Below are 24,547 nucleotides of genomic sequence, written 5' to 3' on the forward strand. Positions count from 1 at the left end.
GCAGGGCTGTTTTCCTAACACTTATGAGGAAAGATTAGATTGTATTAACCATTTCCTAATCACACTTACTGCAGGTGTTTAGCATAGCCATCAGAGAGATGGACCTGAGTTGAAAAATAATTCAGATCCTGCCTCTTTCATTTGCAAGGTTTAAGAGCTAGGGATTTGATTCAGAACTTAGGGGCTGTCCATAAATTACATAATACAGTTTTAGGTGATTTTCAAGACCCACACACCCCTTATAACACTGTAACACTAAAATGAACATGCAGAATTAAGAACCTACCCACTCCCTAATGAGTTACATAATTTAGGACTGCCCCATATCAAAATAGGGCAAAATTTGATTATATTATATTAAGAAAACCCACAATATTTTAGAATAATGGTCCACAACAGAATTGGGTGGGAAACAGTTTTACCATCTTGTCAGAGATTTTGAGATGTTTTCCCAAATAGTCACAAAAAGTCTAAATCTCAAACTTTCATGAACCAGGAGTCCTGGGAGGGAAATGGATTGGGTCAATGGAATTGTTTTATTTTGATAATTTCAAAATGTTTTGTTTTTCATATTTGTAATCTTTTTAGTATAAATTAACTCAAATCTGAAACACAACTCATTAAAAAAAAAACACTTTTTTTTCTTTTTAGTTTCCAAAATGTCAAAGCATCCAATCTTGACAATTTTCATTTTTTTTAAATTTTATTTTTGAATCAGGAGATTAATCTAAACAGACCCTTTCCCTTGAGCCATTTCAGTTTTGACTAAATATTTAGTTAGAAAATCACAATTAGCTCTTGACAACACTGAAGCTTATAATAGTGCTAGTGCAATGATCTATGTGATTACTGAAGGAGAGTGTATTCATTTTTTATAAGCATGCCTCCTCCTCCCCCACCAATATGGTTTTGGTTTAGCCATATATTCAGCCATAAAATTTAGCTCTGGGTTTGAATTCCAGCCACCACTGAAGTTCAAGGATAATTGAATTCAGAGTTCTGAATCAGGCCCCTCTTTAATTGGGATAGATATGGGACAAAATTTCATACCTGGAATGAACAGATGCAATCCATTGACATTGGCGGGGTTCGTAGATTCCAAGGCCAGAAGGGATCACTGTGATCATCTAGTCTGACCTCCTGTATAACACAAGCCATAGAACTTCCCCCCAAAAAACCTCTGGAGCAGATATTTTAGTGAAACATCCAGTCTTGACTAGCTTCATACTTCCATTTCAAATTTGCTCCATAATATTTACTGTAAATATCTGGATACATATAATCCTGGAGCCTCAGCCTTCCTGCTGCCCTGCAAGAACAGAGTATCTTTTTTCCCCGGAGCTCATTCTTATTAATGTAAATCAGCCTTCTTGTCAGAGCAGGAGGCATTTGAAGGCTCCGGGATTGTACTATTCGCAATAGGTAAATAATCCAATGATTTTGTTTTAAAGAAATCTTGATTATCAGAGAACATAACTCAAGCAATTCTTAGATTTGCACATAATAGAAATAAATATTTTGTTAAAAGATAATGAAAACAGATGTGTGATCTGTCATGTGACTCTCTTTTTATGCCATGCGTTATAATTGCTGCCTTTTTAAAACAAAAGTGAATCCTAAATTCTTACTGAGTTAGTGTAAGTGTTTCCACATAAACAGTATCCTCCAGCTGAGAGTTCTGGAAATATGGGCCCTTAGAAAGAGACATTCTTTTCTATGCCTGATAAGAGCCCTAGAGCATCATGGTTTAAAAAGACCACTGCACTGGTGGATTAGATTTCCCTTGGCACTCTTACGCTTCACTTACTACTAAGATGATTCAATAACTTGAACTCCTTGCTCTCTTTTCACAGACAGATGATTTCATTAAAAAGTATTATTCAAAACCAGGATTAATGGGGCAGGGAGGAACCTTCCCAGAGAAACTACTTTATGCTGTATTTTGATTTAACATTTATAGGGGCTTCTGTTATAGGGGTTCTTTTTGTTATAGTGGACATGGCTGAATTTTCCACTGCATATTTGGTGTTGTATTTCCCATTCTAAGTATAGTGAATGCTGTGAATATGGCAGTGATTTAAGGGTGGTGATGTGGCTAATTATTATTTTTTAAAATTATGTCTGTTCTATATGATTGGAAGTTGTGAATTTCAAGGCATAGCATCATTTTGCAGCTGTTGTAAGCGTGATCTTGTTCTTTAATTTTGTGTAGGTTTATTTTTTTCCCATTGCAGGCCCCAGTACTGCCATGAGAACCATGTAGGCACCGTGACTTTAATGGGGGTTTACGGTGGGGTGAGGGTTGGGGGCAGTAGTCTGCCTGCATGGATCTCCCTGCAAAATAGGGGTTTTAGTTTGGCCATTAACCATATTGTTTTTAGAGCTCCAAATCACATTTTTGAGAATCACAAAGCTGTTTCACTTCATCAAAACTCTTTTAAATATATGAACCCAATCTTGCCCTACACTTGCAATGGGAGCTCTGCCTGAGCAAGGACTACATGAATGACTGCTGATTCTGGAGATCTTTCTCAAAGATATTGCATCACTCAAACAGAAGTTATGGGTTTGATGCAGGAATTACAGCAGGAGGTTCCATTTCCTGTGCTGTTCATGAGGTCAGATTTAAAAATGGCCCTTCTGGCTTTGAAATCTATGTAATTCTTGTACTGTGGGATTCTGGAAAAAAAGCTCTGTTTGCACTGTGTAATTTGCTGCTGTTTGTGATGTTAATGGCAGAACTTCTATTGACCTCAGTGGGGAAAGAATCTAAGTTTATGTCAGAAAGTAAGTTGTAGAAATGAAAATATATCAGAGGCTTGATTGATTTTGCTCTGCTGGTTTATAATTTCATTGTATTTTTAATGAGACAAAAGGCAGGAGACCTCTCATACACTTTTCTGGACGTCTGCAAGTTCTTTCTGCCCTGGTATCAAAAAGAGCCAACTTCAACTGGGCAGATAAGAGTTCACTTTTTATACTGATATCTGCCTAAATAGAAATTACACGAAAAACTTTCTCTGTTCTTAATCATGTGTTTTTTCTTTTCTTTATTGTAAATTGGGTATGAATCTAACCAACCTCATGATTCCTTCCCCCTTCCTTTTTTTGTCCAGCTATAATTAGAACTGCCCTCCCTAACATGGACAGAGAAGCCAAAGAAGAGTACTTTGTGGTCATCCAAGCAAAGGACATGGGCGGACATATGGGTGGACTGTCTGGAACCACAACAGTGACAATTACACTCACTGATGTTAATGACAACCCTCCCAAATTTGCACAGAGTAAGTGTGCCTGTTCTCCTGATTTAATATGTAACACACGTCTTTGTATTTTAACATTTATATTGCATTTGCTTACTGCAGAGATTTTTTTGCAAAAATGTAGCAAGGGCGAAATACAGTATCCTGGACCACTGACTGATTAAGAGCTTTTGGAAAGAGAGTTGTGCCCATATACATTGATGAGCAAACACATGAGCATGCAGAAGGAGGAGGGAAATATTTATTTATTGTATTGTCTCTAAGATTCTAGTTACTTTTAATTCTATTCCTGCCTTATGTGAAAGTAGGTACAGTACTACTAGTTTTAGAAGACTAGTTTTAAAATAGTTGATAAAAGAAATAAAGGTTTGACTGAGTATGAGAGGAGAATTTTTGTTTAAAAAAAATGATTCTAGTTAATTGTTGACCTTTAATTCAAAATCCATATTTACTGCTATGGTTCCAATGCATGTCTTGCTGGGTTAGGTTAAAATGATTTGGCACCCTGCTGAGCTTCTCTGCAGTGCTTTGTAATCTGTTTCAAAGTTAAAAAAAGAAACATAACTGGTTTGATTTTATTTGGAATAGTGTATTTTTATGTCATGTTAGAATATATTCCCCTAATGTGTAATCTTAACCCTTCAGAAAAAAGCCTGGATGATTAGATAAGTGGGTAGGCAGTTAGGGCTGGGAAATATTTTAATGTTGACATTGTGTTATCTATACTTCTCTACATATGTGATTTTAAAGCAAATTAATTGTGTGTCCAAGGTGAAATTCATCCCATTAAGATGGAGATACCTATGCACCATTTTAAGCTCCACTTTGCCCTTTTTTGAGGATTTAAATAGTGTCTTATGCCAGACCCCTACACAGTGTAAATTTCATCCCTAGAGCTTAGGATAGGTGCATATAAGTGGAGGGAGAAGAAGAAAATATAATAAAATAAGTAAGCAGCTATAAGGGGTTACTGTGAACAAAGTTATTTTAATACCTAATTTCAGTGGTGTTTATAAGTGATAAGTACTGAATGCACAATCTTTTTTTCCCCTTTTTTCTCCTGTTATGTTATATGATGAAGTCCCTGAGTTTCTTACTTCACATCACATTGTGTCACATGGCCTTGTGCATCAGTGTTATACAATCTAAGGTGACATGCCCCTTAATGATGCAAACATTTATAGATGAAGCTAATATATGAGCTGTATCACCATAGTGCAGAGACATTTATTTTGTATATGTGTAATGGACAATAGTTCTAAATCTGTAACTACAGGGCTACTTTGGCCAGATATCTAGCTTTTGTACTTACATGAGAATTAGTTACACCTTTGTCAAAGGGCTTTAATGCCAATATGAAATGAGCTGATAGTGTCGATCCAGGACTTATGAAACAGATGAGCAGATCAGAAAATCATTACATAGCTGGTACTAATTGTTTCTCTTGTTGGGAGTCTCAGCCTGGAGATCAAGGACTGAATGGGTATGGAGACTAAGGGCTTGTCTATACTTACTGGGGGATCGACATTCGGCGATCAATGCATCAGTGGTCAATTTAGCGGGTCTAGTGAAGACCTGCTAAATTGTCCGCAGATCGCTCTCCCAGCAACTCCTGTACTCCATCTGAACGAGAAGCCCAAGGGGAGCCAACAGGAGAGTGTCTCCCATCGACAGCGTAGTACCCTGCAGTAAGTAGATCTAAGTACTTCGACTTCAGCTACGTTATTCACTAGGCTGAAATTGCATAACTTAGATCCATCTCCCCCCGTATTGTAGACAAGGCCTAAGTTGTACTTTTACCCTATAAACTCCTCACATGTGGTCTTTCCAGCTTTGGATTTTGAAACACATTGACGGGGCAATATGAGGAAGCCTGCTCCACCACTCCTTGTGATGTACCGGCTAGGTGGACAATTAATGTGGAATAATACTCTTTCAGATCTAAACATAAATACAAAAAGAGCTGTAATGTCCAGCACTTTTCATCAGTGCAAAGATTCATATATAGATTCTTTTTATTTATATAAAGCAATAACAGAAAAAAGAAACCCTGTATAAAGAGGATACACATTGTTAAATATTGTATCTGGACACTATTGTCATTATGGACTTTTAGAACTGAGTATTCATAGCCAGGCTGGCTAATATTGCAGATTAGTCATGGCTCTAATCTTATACAGTCGTTGTTAAATTCTTTGACACTTGTTAGGACACCTTTGTTAAAGCACAGTTTGCATTTGCCTGGTAGAGCCAAAATAAGAAAGGATCATGCTTACAATGGAGACTTACCAGAATGAAATGGAAATTCATAAGATGTAATACCTGCTGCTTTCACAATAAATCATAATGAACCCAGTGTGTTTTATCGGTTTATTGTTTGCAGGCAGGACACAAATGTATGTTTATGGTTAGATTTGAAAGAGCCTCCTGGGTTTTAGAAATGAAAAAGATGAACTTTCACTACTTCTGTGCTCTCTTTGAAATTATTTTAGAGGCATTTTATAAAACATTGACTTTTTAACCCAACAGTTTACCATAAGATTATATCAGAAGAACAGCTCACTGCTGAGAAAAGTTAGAATGCTTTAAAATAAGCTTAGAATGGATTGCTGGTCACAGTCTGAACTATGATGTCATGGCAGACCTCTTCATAAGTCTTAGGGACTATTTTTATCCATTAGTCAACAACGTGGAAAAATAAATGTTAATTTTTTATATCTTCTTTGTAAATCAGAGAAAAAATATCTCCTTAAAGAATTTCAATCAACTGTGTAGAGAGACAAACCATGATGTGTGGACAGCGGTATAAATCATAAATACATAATTTAGTCTCTGGAGGAAACTGATTGCTATGGCTGCTCATTGTTTCTGAGCTTTTATGTGTTTGAGGATTCTCAATGATCTCCAAATTATGTCTTCAGCCTGGGAAACATTAAAGAAAAAATAAATTATAGATTAAACTGCTGTTACTTTTCCTGCCCCATGCAAATGTCAGTTTTATACAGTAAACACAGTGACACAAATGTTAATGACATCAAAAGAGATGAACTCCTTTAGAGAGAGTTGGTGTAAAGTGAAAAGGAAAAATTTGGGAAGGAATCCAGTTAATTTTAGGGAAGACTATGTATATATGCTTTTTGATATCCAATGTATATATTTACGTATTTTGTATATTTGCCCTTTTCCTTACTCATATTGGAATGTTGTCAGTGTAGTTAATACACTGATTAGTTACACTAGCAAGCTTTTCATCAGCAAATCATGGTTTCAGAAAACGAAAAGCAGCATATTCAGCTAAAAATCACACATTGTGGTGTAGCAAACTGTCATTGAGAGGGAATGAAAAGAACAGGTCCAGATCCTCTACCACAGGATGTTTGTAACATACTTGTCTGCAAAGTTTAAATTCTTCCAACTAACAAACAGTCCTGAAGGTGACATGCTCAGCCCTTACCTGTAGCTACAATGGGGAGAAATTATTAAGAAGCTGCAATAATTCAGCCATCTGTAGAGGATTTCAGAAAGCAGAGGCCATGCATGCTTTGCATGCATCTACTGGCCTCCAGGTCTTTGCTAAAACCAGCAAGATATTTCATCCAAATTTGATTCTCTTGTTAACACACTAGTAACCTGAGGGATAAAAAATGGTATTTCAATAAAGACAGACTTTGTATCTCCTTTAAATAAACTCCATTTGAATATAAAGGTGTCTGAAGTTACTGATTAAAATAAGAAATAAAATACAATTACTGAATTTTCACATAATGCAGGGCACATATAGGGCTTTCCATTGGGATTAAGTCATCCCTTGGCAAAATTGTAAAGATGGTAATCCCTCATTATGAAGTAGGCATTATTTCCTTTGAAACATGAGTTGGAGGACATTTCCTGCCTCTCTCCTAATTAGTGAGTTTTCTACCTCACAGAAGAAAATATACAGACCAATTAGATTCTGACCAGAAAGTAGTAGAAGGTAAAGTTTATGGTCTACAGAGCAGTGAGGATTTTAAGTCACAAGAGACATCTTTAATGTATCTGATCAGTTTGCTGCAGGGCACAAGCTGAAGTTTAGTAATTGGATTTTATCAGAAATGGTCTACAAGTCTGTAAATACAAAGGTAAGTTCAAAAGTGCCTTGCAGTAAATTACACATTGCATCTTTCTGTGCTGAAAATAGCTTAATATTTTATGTTTGGCAACACTGAACATCCCTGCAGGCAGGAGATGGGATAATATAGTAAGTGAAAAGAAGAACATTCACACTGAGTCAACAGAGCATTCCCCTGTATGGAGCAGATTATGCAGCTTTAAGTAAATAATTTGTTTTAATGTGGTTTGTATCGGTTGCACATCTCAAGCATGTACTTTGGGGAAACAGAGATGAACAAAGAGCAAGAAGGGGAAACTAGAATCAGGCTTAATGTTTAGTCTTTTCCTCTTGTTTGTAAGGTCTGTATCACTTCTCAGTAATGGAAGACATTGCTCTTGGGGAGCCAATAGGAAGGGTTAAAGCAAATGATCTGGATATTGGAGAAAATGCTAAATCATCCTATGACATCATTGAAGGAGATGGAATGGATATATTTGAAATCACGTCAGAGGCTCAAACTCAGGATGGTATTATTAGACTGAGAAAGGTAAATGACAATTGTGTACAATTAACTTTCATCCATTTACAATTATTCAGTTTCGCCATTGGTCAAATAATTTTTTTAGGGTATTTGGCCAGCTGTATGGCTAGTTGAATCCTGATTGGTTAATACATAATTTCATGAGTAATAAAGTATCTGTAATCCAGAGAGACCAATTCTGCCACCCCTACTCATGTAGAACACTACTTTACTCCATGAGTAGTGATTTACGTGGACCAAATCATGATGTAAGGAACTACCCAGCATTAGTAATGCTGGCAAATGCAGGCTCAAAGTAAAGCTTCAGGTCCACTACTCCTTTTTGTGTGTGTACTTACTGCATGTGTGTATGCAACATGGAGGGTTGTGTACTTGCCTGTCTGAAGAGGCACTCATCTAGCCATGTACATACAGAAGACATCTGGGGTGAAATCCTGGTCCCACTGAAGTCAATAGCAACACTCACATCTTTTAGAAACCTGACTCTAAATATGACTATAAATGATAACATTATAAAAGTGATCATGAAAGTGTTTGAATTTCATGCCTACCATAAAGCAAAATAGTCTTTTGTAATTAAACAAATATAATAAATTTCCACATTATGTTCTAGCTGGAAGATAAGAATCAAATATGTCTAGGTAGTTAACATTCAACTTTGTGGCTGTTATTAGATTAAAGAGGTCAGAATGTAGACCTCTACCAATGAAAATGGTTTATTATACATTTACAGTGCAGACCTACTCATAAGAAATATATAAAGAAAAGAAAAACTATGTATGCATCTGTGCTTTAGATTCTCTTTTCCACAGGTTAAAGACATGATACAGGCACCTATACTCTGTTAATTATTGTATGCTGTGGGCCTACTTTATAAACTAAAGCAATTAGCCTTTTGCCCTGTTTCCCTCACCAGTTATTTCATAACTGATCATCTAACATACTGTTGTTTCGCATATTCATCCTGACAGCAATAACCACTTTTGTTCTCTGTAGCAGAAAATGTATGTAAGGAGACATTCGCCAAAAGTGTGGGGGGTTCTTTCTTTTCTTCTTTTATTTCTTCCTGCCCCCCTGCAGTTTTAAATTCATAGCATTTCAGACAATGTAGAGTAAATTTTGAATATGGTACTCTGGGGACTAGGTGTGACAAATTCTATGGGATACTGTCATTATCATGAAGAATTTTTGAAATTGCTAAAAATGATACAGAAGGTGTGATTGGCAAATTGTGAATATGCTGATCTACAATCACCTATTCATAAGTACAAAAGCTTAGTAATTTCTGAGTAGACAGAGAAGCAAGTGCTTGTCATGTTTTCTAGAAATTGTTGAGAAAGAGCAAAGTCCAATTAGAGCTGGATTCATATCTAAAAATCAACACAAATTTTCAAAGTAAGAATATATATTTAAAGCTTTCAGAGAGTTCTAAAAGAGTTTTGTAATGCCTGCTTGTGTTCTTGTTTGCATTTGCATTGCAGATTTGAGACTTCTCTGTCCTTTTCTTTTTTCCACTGAACATTGTAATGCAAATCTTTCAAAGCTTAACAAATTTGTGTTTTTGAAATTTGAATCCTTCTGAGACATGAGAATTATATTGTGAATATACTGACGCAGATGTGCATGAAACTGCAGATCTGAATCTTATATACTCATAAATTCTTACATATCATAGACTTGCTTTTTACTATATGAGTCATTCCTTTACATCAATGACATTTTTTTCCAAATTTTACATTTTGATGTACAGAAATAAAATATCAAAAACGGTGGCAATGATGGTGAAGTTACATTGGTGGATTAGAGTTATTGGCTCCATGTTTATCTGTCTGAAATTAAAGAAGGATACAGCAATATAAATTGCAGTAGTTATAAGAAATTCCTGAGACAGATCTGCCTCATTTATCCCTATAAATACTGATGCAAAGAGTTATTTGAGGTGTAGTAATATATTAAAATATTTTTCATATGATTATCTCTAAATTGCTCTGCATAATGCCTCTCTGTGTAAAGAACAATAATTGCTAGTTCTTTACATTTTTTCACACTGTTCTAAAAAACAATAATATATTTATTCCACATGGAGCTTGTATAAGATTTATCCTTATCTCCAATTAAGAGAACACTGATTAAATGCATGATTATCATGCACATCAGGTAATCAATCACCAGTAAAATTTTACCCTGAATCTAACATGAAATTGTGATTGTACAATTCATAAGAGAGAATATATCATTGTGAATTTCTAGTGAGGAAAAAAAGATGAGGGACTGCTCTCACTGAGGCTAAATACTAAACATATCAATAAATGCCCAGATAATTTACAGGTTGGAGTTCAGGGAATAGGAAGTGATTGCATGAAAACTTAGTGAACGTACTTAAATGCATGTAACTTTCATCCATCAGCATTATATTTATTTGTTCTGGCTTCTCTGGTCATTAGTGCAAGTCATTTATCTTTGTCATTCTTAACAGCCCCTGGACTTTGAGACCAAAAAATCCTATACTCTGAAGGTAGAAGCAGCCAACATTCATATTGATCCTCGCTTCATCACTGGAGGACCATTCAAGGATACAGCAACCGTAAAAATTGTAGTGGAGGATGCTGATGAACCACCAGTCTTTTCATCACCTACTTATCTACTGGAAGTGCATGAAAATGCTGCTATTAACTCTGTGATTGGTCAGGTGACCTCTCATGACCCTGATGTGTCTTCTAGTCCTATAAGGTAGTGCTGCTTTAAAGTTATCATTAAAGAAGCTGCTGTCAGAATTCTAAGTATATTGTTAGTGCAATGGATGATAGAGTGGATAGCAGTTGGTTCTCACTCTCCATGTTTCATTTTTGAGAAAGCATTGTCTTTCTGTGTTTCACTTGAAAAACAGCTTTGCTGCGTTATATGTCACACTTCTAATCAAATAATTTTCATATATAAAAACATAAGCTGTGTGGTTTCTTTCCCAATTCAGTTATCTTGTCCAACAATGGGAATGAAATGGATATAAGACATATAGGGATATAAGAAATCTGAGCACAGCATTTGACACATTAATGTTTATTTCACTTACTGTGTTTAGTTTGAAATAATCCTCCAGCTTCCTTGTTAACAATCCTGAGTACAAGCAATTCCGCATAATTGGCTGTAATGTTGGAAATATTTCTTTTATAGTCTGTACTGAATTTCTTAAACAAAACTCATCCCTGCTTTAATGCCAATGAAAAGAGCACTGTTTACACCAGGGAAGAATTTTGCTGCTTTTCTTTCATTTATATTTTATCCCTCTTTGATCTGACCCAAATTAGATAAAATCCACTATTAAGGTTTCATGCAAATTAAGATTATTTCTGTCTGGTTTTTATTCACACACATCTTTTCCCTTTGCTAATATCTTATGTGATAACATCAGATAGTTTCAAAAGAACACTTTGTTTGCTGTATGAAGGAATTCTGGGCCCAATGCGGAACAATTTGCTCAGGCAAAACTCCTTTTAAAGTCAATAAAACTCTTATCAAAATAGACTGCAGAGTCAGTCCCACAGTGAGGATATATTTTGAAAGATTTGGTAAAGTTGAAGCCATATGACTTCTGATAAGATTATCCATCACCACACCTTTCCTCCCTCATGATGTATAAGTTTATACTCATTTTGCACACATAAGGATGTCAAAATGATGCTAATTACATTATTTTACCACTTACACCCATGGATAAATTCATGGAGGTTAAATCCATTAATGGCTATTAGCCAGGATGGGTAAGGAATGGTGTTCCTAGTCTCTCTTTGTCAGAGGGTACAGATGGATGGCAGGAGAGAGATCACTAGATCATTACCTGTTAGGTTCACTCCCTCTGGGGCACCTGGCATTGGCCACTGTCGGTAAACAGGATACTGGGCTGGATGGACCTTTGGTCTGACCCGGTATGGCCACTCTTATGTTCTTATGTTCTTACCACCATCATTTACATCATTTACCATATCACATTTACACCCATTTTAAATTTACACCCATTTACACCCATATCACCCATTTTCTGACCACCATCATTTACCATATCACACAATGAGACAAATGTTGCACACCAAGTTTGACTAGCTTACAGTAACAGGAAATTATTGTTTCCTCAGCAGAATCAGAAAAGTTAGCTCCTGTAGGACTGGTTTGTTTGGAAGATTACCATTAGTAGGGAGCCTTTCACCTTTAGGTCATCAATTAAAATCTAGTTAAGTTTAGTAGTGACGAAAGATTGTTAACATCTAATAACTCTTCAGTTTCTTTTGTGAAATTAATGGATGATTACAGCCTAGTTCCTAATGGGCACATCCAAATTAGTGTTAATTGGAACCCCTTTTGTCATTCTCAACAGAGGGACTATGAGAAGTGCTGATCGAGTCAATTAAAAATTACTGACACATCTTTATTTTGAACGGCACAGCATATTTTCTCAGGATTAAAAAAAATTGCAGAAAAAAAAGGGAAGAAAAAATACACACATCTTGATCTGCCTGATGTCAGGCCCCAGGGGCCTCAAACCCTAATTCTGTGGATTCATCACCCTCCAATCCTCCATCTGGCAGCTCACAGACAGCAGCTAGGACAAGAGTTCATGAAGCCTAACTGGGGCACATGATCTCTACTCTCTGATTGGGAGAACTCCAAGTCTCTTGATTGGGCTGCAGCCCCTATTTAAGCCAGAGGAGGAAACAGGAAATTGTCTGTACAAGTGGGATTCATCCTGTCATGGACCACTGGTGTTTACCTTTTTCTGCCTTCTGAACGTGACCTGCTGGTATCCTGACTTGGCCTGACACTTGATAACTGATGCTTGATCCCTGCCTTCTGGTTTCTCCCAATTCTAATCTCATGGTGTTCCAACCCAGCCTGATTCCTGGTAACTGGCTTCTGGACCCTCGGCGCATACCTAACGCTAACCCCTAGGCCAGGTTGCCCATTCCCCAGCCCTGACATCTGAACCACTTCCTTGCTTTATTCCCCTCTGGATGTGTAACATGGTTAAGTCTTCCCTTTCTTCACCTTATGTGCACATGGTACATCTCTCATGATGTTCTCCAAAATCTTATACAGACTGAATGGCAGAACCAGGTAATGCTAGTTCTTGATCAAATTATATAGATACCACAGATACCCTTGATATAAGAAAGGACAGAACCAAGCCTATTAAAATGAGAAATGCCGAATTCTTTAGTGTAAATTCAAATTTTTTTTCTTTAAAAAATAAATACAATAGATGACCAGGCTAATTTTTTTTAAAAAGTTGCCATCGTTCCACAGTATTTTCTTGTTAACTAAATGAGAAAAGTACAAGTGTAATTTTCTGCATTTTCATGCTTATTTTTGGCATACGACTGGTTAATTCTGGCACTAGCTAGTATAGCACTAGTTGGTTGCAGACAGGCCGAGTGAATTTAAATATATTTTTATCTCTTGGCAAAGTTATTTTAAAAGATAAAAGAAAGTCATGAGTCCTTGCATCTCTACAATAGCTCTATTATCCACTAGAGCTGGGCATAAAATTTAAAATCCATTTTGTGGAGGATTTTGAGATTTCGAAATTTGTTTTTGTCCCAATTTGGAACAAAACCCACACATTTTAAAATAGTCTGAAAGAAAATTTAAAAAATAAAAATAAATCATTTGGGCTGAAACAAAATGTTTTGTTTTGATTTTGACATTTCAAAAAATTTATATTATACATTTTTTAAAAATGGAAACAAAGTTGTTTTGACAGGAAAAAATCAAAACATTTTATTCCAAAAATGTCAAAATAGGATGTTTTCCCCTTTATTTGCTCCCAAACGAAATTTCAGGGAGATTTATATGATTTTGTGAAGTACTGTGTTTTTCATCCTTGCTCTCTCCCATCACTTCAGCTGAGATGCAGAAAGCACCATCTAGATCAGTTGCTCTCAAACTTTTTGGGCTCAGAACCCATTTGTAAATGTTTATGGCCTGTCGAGACCCAGTGAATAGTCTGGCATGGAGGCCCTGTGGCAGACTAGGCATTTTAGCGCCTGGGACGAGCAAGCATATTTCCTCCCCTACCAGAGGTGATGTGTGGGGTCACATGCGCCCAAGTTTTTTTGGTTGTGCCCTCCTAACCCAGACAGGCTGGGTGGCCTACTGAGTGCTGATCGGTGGAGCCCACCAGTGGGCAGGAGGCCCTGGGGGGGGGGTTCTGTTAAGGGGGTTGCCGGTGCTCAGCACCCACCATTTTTCCCCCCATGGATGCTTCAGCCCCGGAGAACCTACAGAGCACCCACAGAATCAGCGCCTATGCCTGGGCTCCCATCATCATGATGGCTAGGCTAAACTTGAATGGTGCTGGGACCCCAGAGGTTGCAATGCCTGGAGAAGGGGGGTGAGCCCAGCCAGCCCCAGGGGATAGGAGCCCCAGGAACTACCATATGACCCTTTGAAACATTCTGATGACCCAGTTTGGGTACTGACCCACAGTTTGAGAAACACTGGTCTAAATGGTGGTAGAGGGTGTCTTACTTCTCTTCATAGCCTCACAATTTGGTCCCAGCCCAGTTGAGTGATTGTTTGTCAGGAAGGGTAATAAGGGACAGCAATAACCTATAGCAAACAGATTTGCTCAATCCTGAATCCTGCAATCTTCATACCAGCAAAACTCCATTATATTCAAAGGGAGTTGTGGCAGGACAGACTGAAGGATGAGGCTTTGTGTGTATGTGTAATGCGGCCGTTCTCACACTGCCTCTGTCTGGCTGTAGGTCTGGGAATGGAGGGATACTAGTGCTCTGTGAAGCAGGAAAGTAGTTATGTAAGATCCAGCTGTTGATTCTGTCTCAATTATCTGTTATGGTATTCCCTTGCATATGATTTATTTATTGATATGTGACAAACCCAGACTGGTGGGATACAGGAGTCTGGTAGAAGGCAAATATATTGGCCACTGGATGAACAGTTTTCTGTTCCCTGAGTGACCAGAGCAGGGGCTGCCTGAGAGCAATCAGGAACCTGCCAGAACCAATTAAGACAGGCAAGCTAATCAAGACACCTGGAGCCAATTAAGAACTTTCTAGATTCAATTATGGCAGGCAGGCTAATCAGGACACCTGGTTTAAAAAGGACCTCCCATCAGTTAGTAGGGGGTATGCCAGGAGCAGGGAGTGAGAAGGTGAGCTGCTGGAGGAGAGAAGAGTTCAAGCGTGATCAGGCTTCAGGAGGAAGATCCTGCAGGGAGGATAAAGCAGGTGCTGGGGGGAAGGCAATGGGGAAGTAGCCCAGGATGTTGTAGCTGTCACACAGCTGATATAGGGAACATTGTGGACAGCGGTTATCCACAGGGCCCTGGGCTGGAACCCGGGGTAGAGGTTGGGCCTGGGTTCCCTCCCATCCCCCCAACTCCTGATCGGACACAGGAGGACTTGACCTGGTCTGTGAGAAACACTAGAAGGGAAGGTCTAAACTGGAAAGGGATCTGCCTTGTCCCCGACCCACTAGGTGGGACACAGACTGTGGGGATTGTTCTCCATTTCCCCCATGCTGGCCAGTGATGAGGTTAGCTGAGTGGATGGCAGGTTTGAGCGACTAGCAAGAGTGGCCAAATTGAGGGCTGCCGTGAATCTCTGAGGCAAGCAAATCCGCCAATAAGTGCAGGACCCACTGAGGCAGAGGAGGAACATTGTCATAGATATCAATTCTAAAATATGTCCATATGGAAAAAAATATATGGCCAAGCAAAGCTATTTTCCTTGTGCATCTCGTAGAATGTCCGCATCTCATAATCCAGTGTTATATTTTATAAGGATCAACTCTGCTTCTTTTCTCTACATTTACAATTTCTCTGTTCCAAATTTAGTCACTGGTTCACTTTTAAATTTTGCTGATGTAAAATAGTCACAAATTTGAACAGACTTTTTTCAAACGTGCGCTAATCAGACAGTTACCAAATTCCATCAAAACTTTCATAAATGTGTAGTTTATAGTTCTAAACTTGTGTCTAGGGATACTCTTAATCACAATGAGTAGCACCTTACTCTGTAGGGAGTTCCATTGCTGAACTTGAGTAAAGGTAGTCGAACCGCTCTATAGCGGCTCAATGTATCACATCAGCATCTTTTATCATTCTAAGTTCGTCTTCAAATATGTTCTGACTTATTCCAGTGCTGCTCATTTCATATTTCTGTTGTTTTATTGCCTTGGCCAAGTTTTGGTCCAAATGCATAGCAAAAGCATGCATAATAATTTGTGCTTTCTATACACACTCTGCCCTCCTATAAATTCGGAGATGATCACTGCCCTTCAGTCTCTCTCTGTGAGAGAAGTAAGCTTCATTGTAGAAGGTTTCCCTCAAATTCATACTGGAGAGACTTCATCTTTGGCAGCAGTGCATCATTTTCTTAATTAACAGCAGGCCTTAAAAACCTCAATACAACATTGTTTTGCCTTTCTTAGGTACAGCTGCTTCTCAGTCACCAAGTAACATGCCCTCTTTGCCTGGCATCACTGAGATAGGGTGATTTATAGGATCAATATTGTGATTTCAGATCTCAGCAGGATCAGCAAAGGAGAGTTCTCAACTATGAAAGTTGCATTCTGCTCTCTTTATCTTGATGTAAATCAAGAATAACTCAAATTAAATCAGTGGAGATGCACCAAGGTAAATCTAGTGAGAGCAATCGGATTCAGGCCCAGAGTCTTTTGCTAAAGGAATCTATGATCACACCACCTATTTTCTCCTGCACAGTTTAATAAACTAGCCAAAAAAAAAAAAAGTCCAAATAGCCTGTGGTGTTACTATGGCAATTTCAAAGGATATTATTTTCTGAGATATTCTTTTCCATTTTTATAGAAATGTATATTTTATGTATCATGTATATATTTGACAATGCAGCCCCATTAAAAAGAGCTATAATCATTATCATGAAAAGGTAGCTTCATATATGCTATTAGTCTCCCCTAGCTCATGGCACTGCAGATTTTATTTTTTTTTACTTTGTACAAGATATTTCTTAATTTATAGTCAAGAGGGGATTTTTCCCTCTTGGCAACCTTGTAACCCCATGTAACTTGTTTTAAGTAATGTTTTATTTTTAATGCATTTCTGAATAAATATTGTTAGGATTAAAGTCAATACAATAAACTCACTGATGTTAAATCCCCAGTTATATAACTTTAAAAATATATATATACTGTTAGTACAGAACCAGGAATGGAATTATGATATAGAGGAGGCCTCGTACAAATGGAAAGATTTTCATTCTTATTCAAGCCAATAGGAACTGAGTGTGCTCAGCTCACCTGAAAATCACTTTACTTAAGGGTCGGAATATGAATGTAGGTGCCTTGCCCTAAGCAACCATTTATGAAAATTTGGCCGTGGATCCTTCTTTGCTATTCTTTTTAGCTACGTAGTTCTTCACACAGATAATAACTCCTTAAAGATGGAATAAATCAAGTATAAAATGTCTTTTGGGACAAAGAGACCTTTTAATTTTAAGTCCATCAGTAGTTATTCAATGTAGCAATATTATGGCCTATACTAGATTTTCCTAGAGCTATGTTTGTACAGCAGAGCTTCTCCAATAAACATTTGCAGTGAACTATTTTTTTTTTAATGGGCAATATATTTTACTAAATTACCAGCAACATAGTTGAGTTGCAACCCTTGTCTACTTCTAAATATGAACAAACAATTTACTATTCAAATACTGAAAACAAAAAACCTGTTGTAACACTGAGATTTAAGATTCAATTACGACAGCTAGGTAGGTAAGTCTGATGGGTCAAGATCGTTCCTGGTGTATTCTGTTGACATTAGTGGAGTTACACCAAGAATGAGTTCTGGTCAATCAAGTTTTGTTTAATCCTACATCAGTCCCCACCGTATGTCATCGTGACAAAGGCTCTCGAACCAGAACTTTGATGGAAGTTGATGATGCATGAGCAGGAATAGAATAAACTGGTATCTTAATAACTGTCTTGTCGACTGAAGTGAAATATGTTAGTTTTTCATCAGTGAACTAAGCAGATATAGTGCAGAGTGTTAGTTACAAACAGATGTGTAATAGGACACGGCCATTTTTGAGTCACTCTCCAGACCATAACCCCAATATAAAGCGTGTAATCCACTCTGACACTCCATCCTAACTCACCCCATTATGCCTAGGTATAATGCAGAACAGATGCAGAACCACCAGTGCATGCTGTTATTCTCGATAATACCTAGACACAAAAGCATTACAGGCTCTTATATAAATCCACAGTTCAGATTCAGTAAAACCCCTTGAAGCCCGTGACTGTTGTACCATATCAGTAGTTTGTGATAAATTCTTTTTGCACCTCACCCGTCAAAAAAATTGGAAGGCTTAATTTTCCAATTTAGTTTATTTTTACAAGTAATACATTAATAAAACAACTCTGTGAAAATGAACCTATATAAAAGCTTTCTTGTGCTGAGCCCTAAATCATCATTCTGCTTAATGCACTGTTGGAGCAGTCTACCGCAGCTCTTTTTTGTTAGTCAAGCTGGCTATGTTTAGGCTGCATAATTTACCTGTATATTCTCATTTGCAAGCTCTGACTAGCTGTCAGATCAAAGTTGTTTTGTTAGAAACCAATTATGTCAATCCATATAACAGTCAATCCCTGTGTTGTTGTGTGTTTTTTTTTTTTAAGTGCTTTACTGATAAATGGTGATTCATTAACCACCTATTGTCCATGGAATTGCTTGAAAACTAAGCAGGTAACATGCTTGGTTAATATTTCGTGCTTCATTAAAACTGAAGAATATTAGTAAAAGAATGTTTTTCAGTACTCCTTTTAAAATAACCATGAAGCCCAATATTTTTGTGTGTGCTTAATGCATTGGTGTTGAAATTATAAGCAGATGCTATGAAATACTATATAAGTTATCTAATAAATGTGATGGGTTGTCTAATTAACTCTTAATCAGCAGCGGCTTTTAAAGATGTTACCTACTGAACCTGATGGCAGTTTATGACCTTCATGTTGAATATGCAGCTAATTACTCCTTGGACAATAATTAAGTTTCTTGAGACACAGTCACTCATTTTGTCTTATAAATTATTATGCTATTGAGCTTCTCAATCCATTTGGCTAGAAAACTGCAGTTCTCAGAAAATTACTTAAATTCTCCTACAATATGTGCAGATCAAACAAACTTATCTGAGTAGATTACAGGTTGTCCATTTTGTAGGTTTTCCATTGATCGACACACTGACCTTGAGAGACAGTTCAACATTAATGCAGATGACGGAAAAATAACTTTGGCAACACCACTCGACAGAGAAACAAACATATGGCACAACATAACTATTGTAGCTACGGAAACTAGTAAGTGCTTATGCATTTTTCCATGCTTTACTTTCAGTTCTGTTTGTCTTTTAGTATTGTCTGTTGTCGTTTCAAATGTTTGAATAACTATTAGAGATTGTATAGCTTGTGAAAGTTATTCTATAGTATACTTGTTTTAGATTTTAAAATAACAAGGTTTTGAAAGCTAAGCTAATTTTATGACGTTCTCCTCTCATGTCTATTTTCAAAAATGTGTTTTATAAGTGAGGAATATAGTTATAAAAGAAAATATGGATATGTTTGTGCAGGAAAAACTGTAACTATAAGAGAGAAGGAATACATGGTGAGGATCTAATAGAAGGAGGGTGAAATCTTCACACCATTGAAGTCAACTGTGGGCCAAACCCTGAGGTCTTTTCTCTGAGTGTTTACTTTGTTCCAGTCCATTAAGTGCTCAAAGTTTGCACATGATCAAAGTTACATACGCGTTTAAGTATCCACAAGATTCAGGTCTTAGGCCAGATTTCTAAAATCTAAGTCCCATTGAGACTGAATGAGATCTAGGCTTTGAGTTAGGCTTAGGGTCCTAAATCAATTAGGCATTGCAACACTAAGCAAGTAACGACTAAATACCATTACAAATCTGGGCCTTAGATCATAACCAGGCAAAATTCTCAATTAGTTCAATTTTGGGGGGTTAGGGCTTAAACAAGTTTAATCATTATTATTTTAGAAAAGAAACTTGACAAGGAGAACTTATTGCAGTAAAGAAGCCTTAGGAAAGTTGGTCTTTTATTCTTTAATGATGTTGCTGAGTGGTTTTCCCATCTTTTACAGGTTCAGCTGAGATACATATGTGTTCTTGCTAATATATTTATTCTGCCATCAATGTGTATACACAATTTCTATTAGTAGATGTGCTCTTCCCACACTACCCTAAGAAAGTTGTCTTCTGTTGAAGAAACCATACTGCTTTTCTAATGATATGATAGCCGTAATCATACTAACCATTTTAATGATCTCTACTGATTTTCAGCTTTCCTCCTCCACCTTTACCCAACCATCAGATTTAAATATTTGGTGCTGTAGTAACTGCTACTTTTAATTATGAAGCTCATAACACCATCATTTTCTAACATGAGAATGAATGATAGAATAAAAGGTTTTTACTTGGACTTTACAATATTTTTTTTAGTCAATTTTCCCCATAGTATTTATATTTAAAAGTGAAAGCCATGCGTGATAACCAGAGTGTCTGCATAAACAAGAAAAATATAATTGAATATAAAATAAAATCTCAAGTTGGCCCCATGCTATTTAACGTTTTTATCAATGACCTGGAAGAAAACAAGATATTATCACTGAGATAATTTGCAGATGACACAAAATGCGGGGAGTGGTAAATAATGAACAGGACAGGTCACTGATACAGAGCAATCTTAATATGTCTGAAGGTAAATGTAGATGTCTGGGAACAAAGAACACAGGCCATACTTATACAATGGGTGACTATCCTGGAAAGAAGTCACTGAAAAAAATGTAGGGGTTGTGGTAAATAATAGCTGAACGTGGGCTCCCATTGCAAGGCTGTGACAAAAGGGCTAATGCAATCCATCAAAGCATAAAAAGTGAAATCTCCAGCAGGAGTAGAGAAGTTATTTAACCTCTGTATTTGGCAGTGGTACAACCACAGCTGGAATACTGTATCCAGTTCTGTGTTCACAATTGAGGAACAATGGATAAATTGGAGAGGATTCAGAGAGGAGCAGCAAGAATGATTAAAGGATTAGAAAACATGGCTTATACTTACAGATTCAAGAAGCTCAATCTATGTAGTTTATCAAAGAAAAGGTTAATGGGAAATGCAGTCTTACAAATACCTATATGGGCAACAAATATTTATATATTAAATATTAATATAACAGGCTCTTCAATCTTGCAGAGAAAGATATAACATGATCCAGTGGTTGAAAGTAGACAAATTCAGACTGGAAATAAGGTGTAACTTTTTAAGAGTAAAGATAATTAATCACTGGAACAATTTATCAAGCGTCATGATTTAAATTTTAAAATCAAGATTGGATGTTTTTTGAAAAGATATGTTGCTCTAGGAATTATGTTGGGAAAGTTCTATGGCCTGTGATATGTGGGTGGTCAGACTAGATGATTACAGTGGTTCCTTGTTTGATTGTTTTGGAATCTATAAGTTACGTGCACGGTAAACTGTATTAATATGACCTGCCATTGTGATTTGTGTGTAGTACTATAAATAACACTTGCCCTGTTAATTACTGCTAAATCTTGTGGGCTAACAGCAGTTTGATAGCATGGCCTGAGTGCTTTCAATTGGAAAAGCCCTAAACTATGGAAACAACCATTGACAGGGAAAGATGTATGAGTCTATTGTATGGAGCATCTTCTGCCCAGGTTAATATCAGCCAGTGAGCAATACTACCATCTCTAGTGAAGAAAGCTGCAAAGTGTAATGGTTAGATTGTTATGGAAGTAGAAATACTGATTCAAAGGAAATTCTCCATATCAGTTTTCCTCAAGGCATCCTTACTTCTATCACATCATACTGTATTATGAGATTCACCACAAGGATTGAAACATATGTCATTATATCTTCACCCAGAGCTTTACTGACATTGAATACTGAGTCCAGCCATAACAGAAATGCACCAGCGCTGACTAGCTAAATCAAGCAAAATGGTTGTTTTTCATTACTTCCTGAGCCTCATCCAGCATAGCACATCCATAGACTTCTGAGCTAAAGACAGGTATTGATAGTGGAAGGACAGCAGGCTGACTTGTTCAGGAGAAAGGGTGATCTGCTGAATAAGGCCAAAAATAAAATATAACAAACCCTCCCATGGAAGAACACATCTCACGCAAAAGAGCTTTCCTCCGTTAGTCTGTTTCACTGCTGGTATAGTTGCACAATCTGCAGGAAAGGCACTGCGATGCTAACGCTATTGTAAACCTTCTGCATAGTTCTTTTTTGTGAATATATGGTTTTCTTGTAACTTCCAAAAGCAATACCTGGCATTGGGTGTGGAAAGGCCTCTGTCATCACCAGAGTGGAATTAAAGTGTTTTCTGGGTATATGGGTGTACATTGCATTTGCCGTCACCAGTAAGAAGTGGAGGAAGCACTGAGACCTGGAGACAGTAATCCTCCAGAATAGGTAGAAGCCAGGAGACAGTAATCCTATGAAATAGGGAGAGGTTTATTAGAAAACCTTCAGAATTGCTGTGGGCTGCCAGCCAGATAGGCTGCTTGCTTTGGAATCTGATGTATAAGGCATCTAAGGTCTATAGTAATTAGAGCTGTTTGGAATTTTTCTACAAAAACAAAATTGTGTCAGAAAAGTGGAAAGATATTTCACAAACATTTCCATGATTTTGTTTTGGTTCCACCGCCCCTCCCCCCATACTTTGACCTGCACTGGTGTAAATATATTAGAATCTGGTAACATTAATGTCATTGCTGTTTGGTGAGGTGACTGATTTAAAAAGAGGAGTTTTTGTATAAAAGACTGTAATGCCTTTAACTGATTAAACTGAATGTATTATCCAAATGTGCCTTCTTTCTTACTTTGGGTGACAAGTTTTGTCATGTGGTGTCTCATGTAACTTGCCATAATGCAGAAGAATTTCACTTTCCATTTCCTCTCTAAAAGCTAAAGGAGAAAAAAAAAAACAGTTTTCAATAAATTGCTTTAACCATCTTGTTTCTGATTCGCTTGTACCAGTGTGTATCAGGAGAAGCTCCACCAAGTCAATCAAATTACATTGACATCAGAATCAAGACCCTGCCCTCCCCAGCTTTTTTTAAAAAATAATTATACTTAAGTATTTTTATTAATAAGCCTTATCATTAGGCCTCATGTGAGCCACAACATCCATCACTATTGTGAAACTGCTGCCTACAGGGTGGCTATGAAAAAAATAATACCCAGCTTGCACCTAGCATTAGAGTTCCTGCTGATGGCTTTTCCACATTTCCAGTGTAATTATGTGGCATTTACAATGAAACAAAGACTGAAGTTCACAGAAAACCATAGAAACCAACTTTTTTTTTTAATTTGAGGAAATATTTTTAAAAGCTTCTAAGACAGAAATAAGTGTGTTTGGTGAGTTGTCATGGGGAGGGGGACAAGAAAGAACATATTTTATTTTGTTGTTACTTTAAGTTTGGTCTTTTTATGAGACAGTATGTTCCTTGGAAATCTAATAGTGGCAGTGTACTATCTCGCAGTCACTAACTATGAAGGGAAATTCAAAAAGCATTTTCAATGTAATTGTCTGATATCAATGAATTAATGCACATAAAAATAAAGTTAATATATATGTAGAATATTCAATATGGGGTTTGGATGGGTATTGAAGAGCTCATTCTATCCTAGTCTATCACTAGTCTAGTCCTTGGCCATTACTTCCCAGGCTCTGTTCAGGGCCCACCTTTACTCTTATTGTGGGCTGGGGTAGAGAGAAATTGACTTGTTTGGGTTCCAGAGTTCTCTTAGTTAGTGCCCAACTGTAGGACATAATAACTGGCTTTTGTCCTTGACTATTAATCAGGTGACTACTAAGTGTCTCCTCCTTTTGCCACATCCTCACATGATAGCCTCCTCCACTGGCTGTCATGTTTTGAGTAGAAACTGATCTCTGATTCTTGTCAGTTCTGACGTAAATAAATGTTGGCAATCTTCTGCAATGATGAAGACAAAGAAAGTATTTTGTTCTACGACCCAGACATGAAGTCTTAAATAGAGGTACTCCTTTTAGGTGGTAGATTGTTTGGTGAATCTGAGCTGCCTTCTCTCGGAAACAGAGTTCAGTATTTCTTGCTGTAAACTTTCTATTTACCTTGTGGTGAACACAATTAATTAGATTCAGACAGCCTTTGGCTGCCTTCTGGTAGAATATCAGTGTTTGGGAATTGAGTTTCAACCAGTTTCAAGATGTAGTTGCAGAGCTACATCTTGTGACATACAAGATGGATCAATACCTTTCACAGCTGGTAAAATTAGCTGGTCAGGAATATGATGTCCCTAGTTGGTGGAAACTGTTAATATATTCCTTTGAGAAGGCAGAGGGCCAGTTTCACTGAAGTGAGAAGTATTAGGCCCATGCTAAAAAAGTTGTGTCTTGATCCTGACCATCTCACAAACTACCAGTATGTCTTCTAACCTTCTTTATTTTAAAAACTAAACAACAACATCAAAAAGTATTGAGCATATGTTATCAAAGCACATGAAGGCCTTGACTTCCTTTACACCTTTTAGTTTGGCTTCTGGCCTGGGTAGGGATATTGTGCTGGTCACATTGGTAGATTACCTCC

At 37.2% G+C, this 24,547-nt stretch overlaps 1 protein-coding gene across 2 annotated transcripts in view; it reads left to right on the forward strand.

The window, feature by feature from the left end:
* Nucleotides 1-24,547, forward strand: part of CDH8 (cadherin 8) — a 189,645-nt gene that overhangs the window by 103,218 nt on the left and 61,880 nt on the right. For both annotated transcript variants that reach the window (XM_074968799.1, XM_074968801.1), the window contains 4 exons: nucleotides 3,117-3,284; nucleotides 7,713-7,900; nucleotides 10,371-10,624; nucleotides 19,104-19,240. In XM_074968799.1, the coding sequence (XP_074824900.1) occupies nucleotides 3,117-3,284; nucleotides 7,713-7,900; nucleotides 10,371-10,624; nucleotides 19,104-19,240 (747 nt within the window). The remainder of the gene's footprint in view (nucleotides 1-3,116; nucleotides 3,285-7,712; nucleotides 7,901-10,370; nucleotides 10,625-19,103; nucleotides 19,241-24,547) is intronic.

This window comes from Natator depressus, chromosome 12, assembly GCF_965152275.1.
Source record: "Natator depressus isolate rNatDep1 chromosome 12, rNatDep2.hap1, whole genome shotgun sequence".
Lineage (NCBI taxonomy): Eukaryota > Metazoa > Chordata > Testudines > Cheloniidae > Natator > Natator depressus.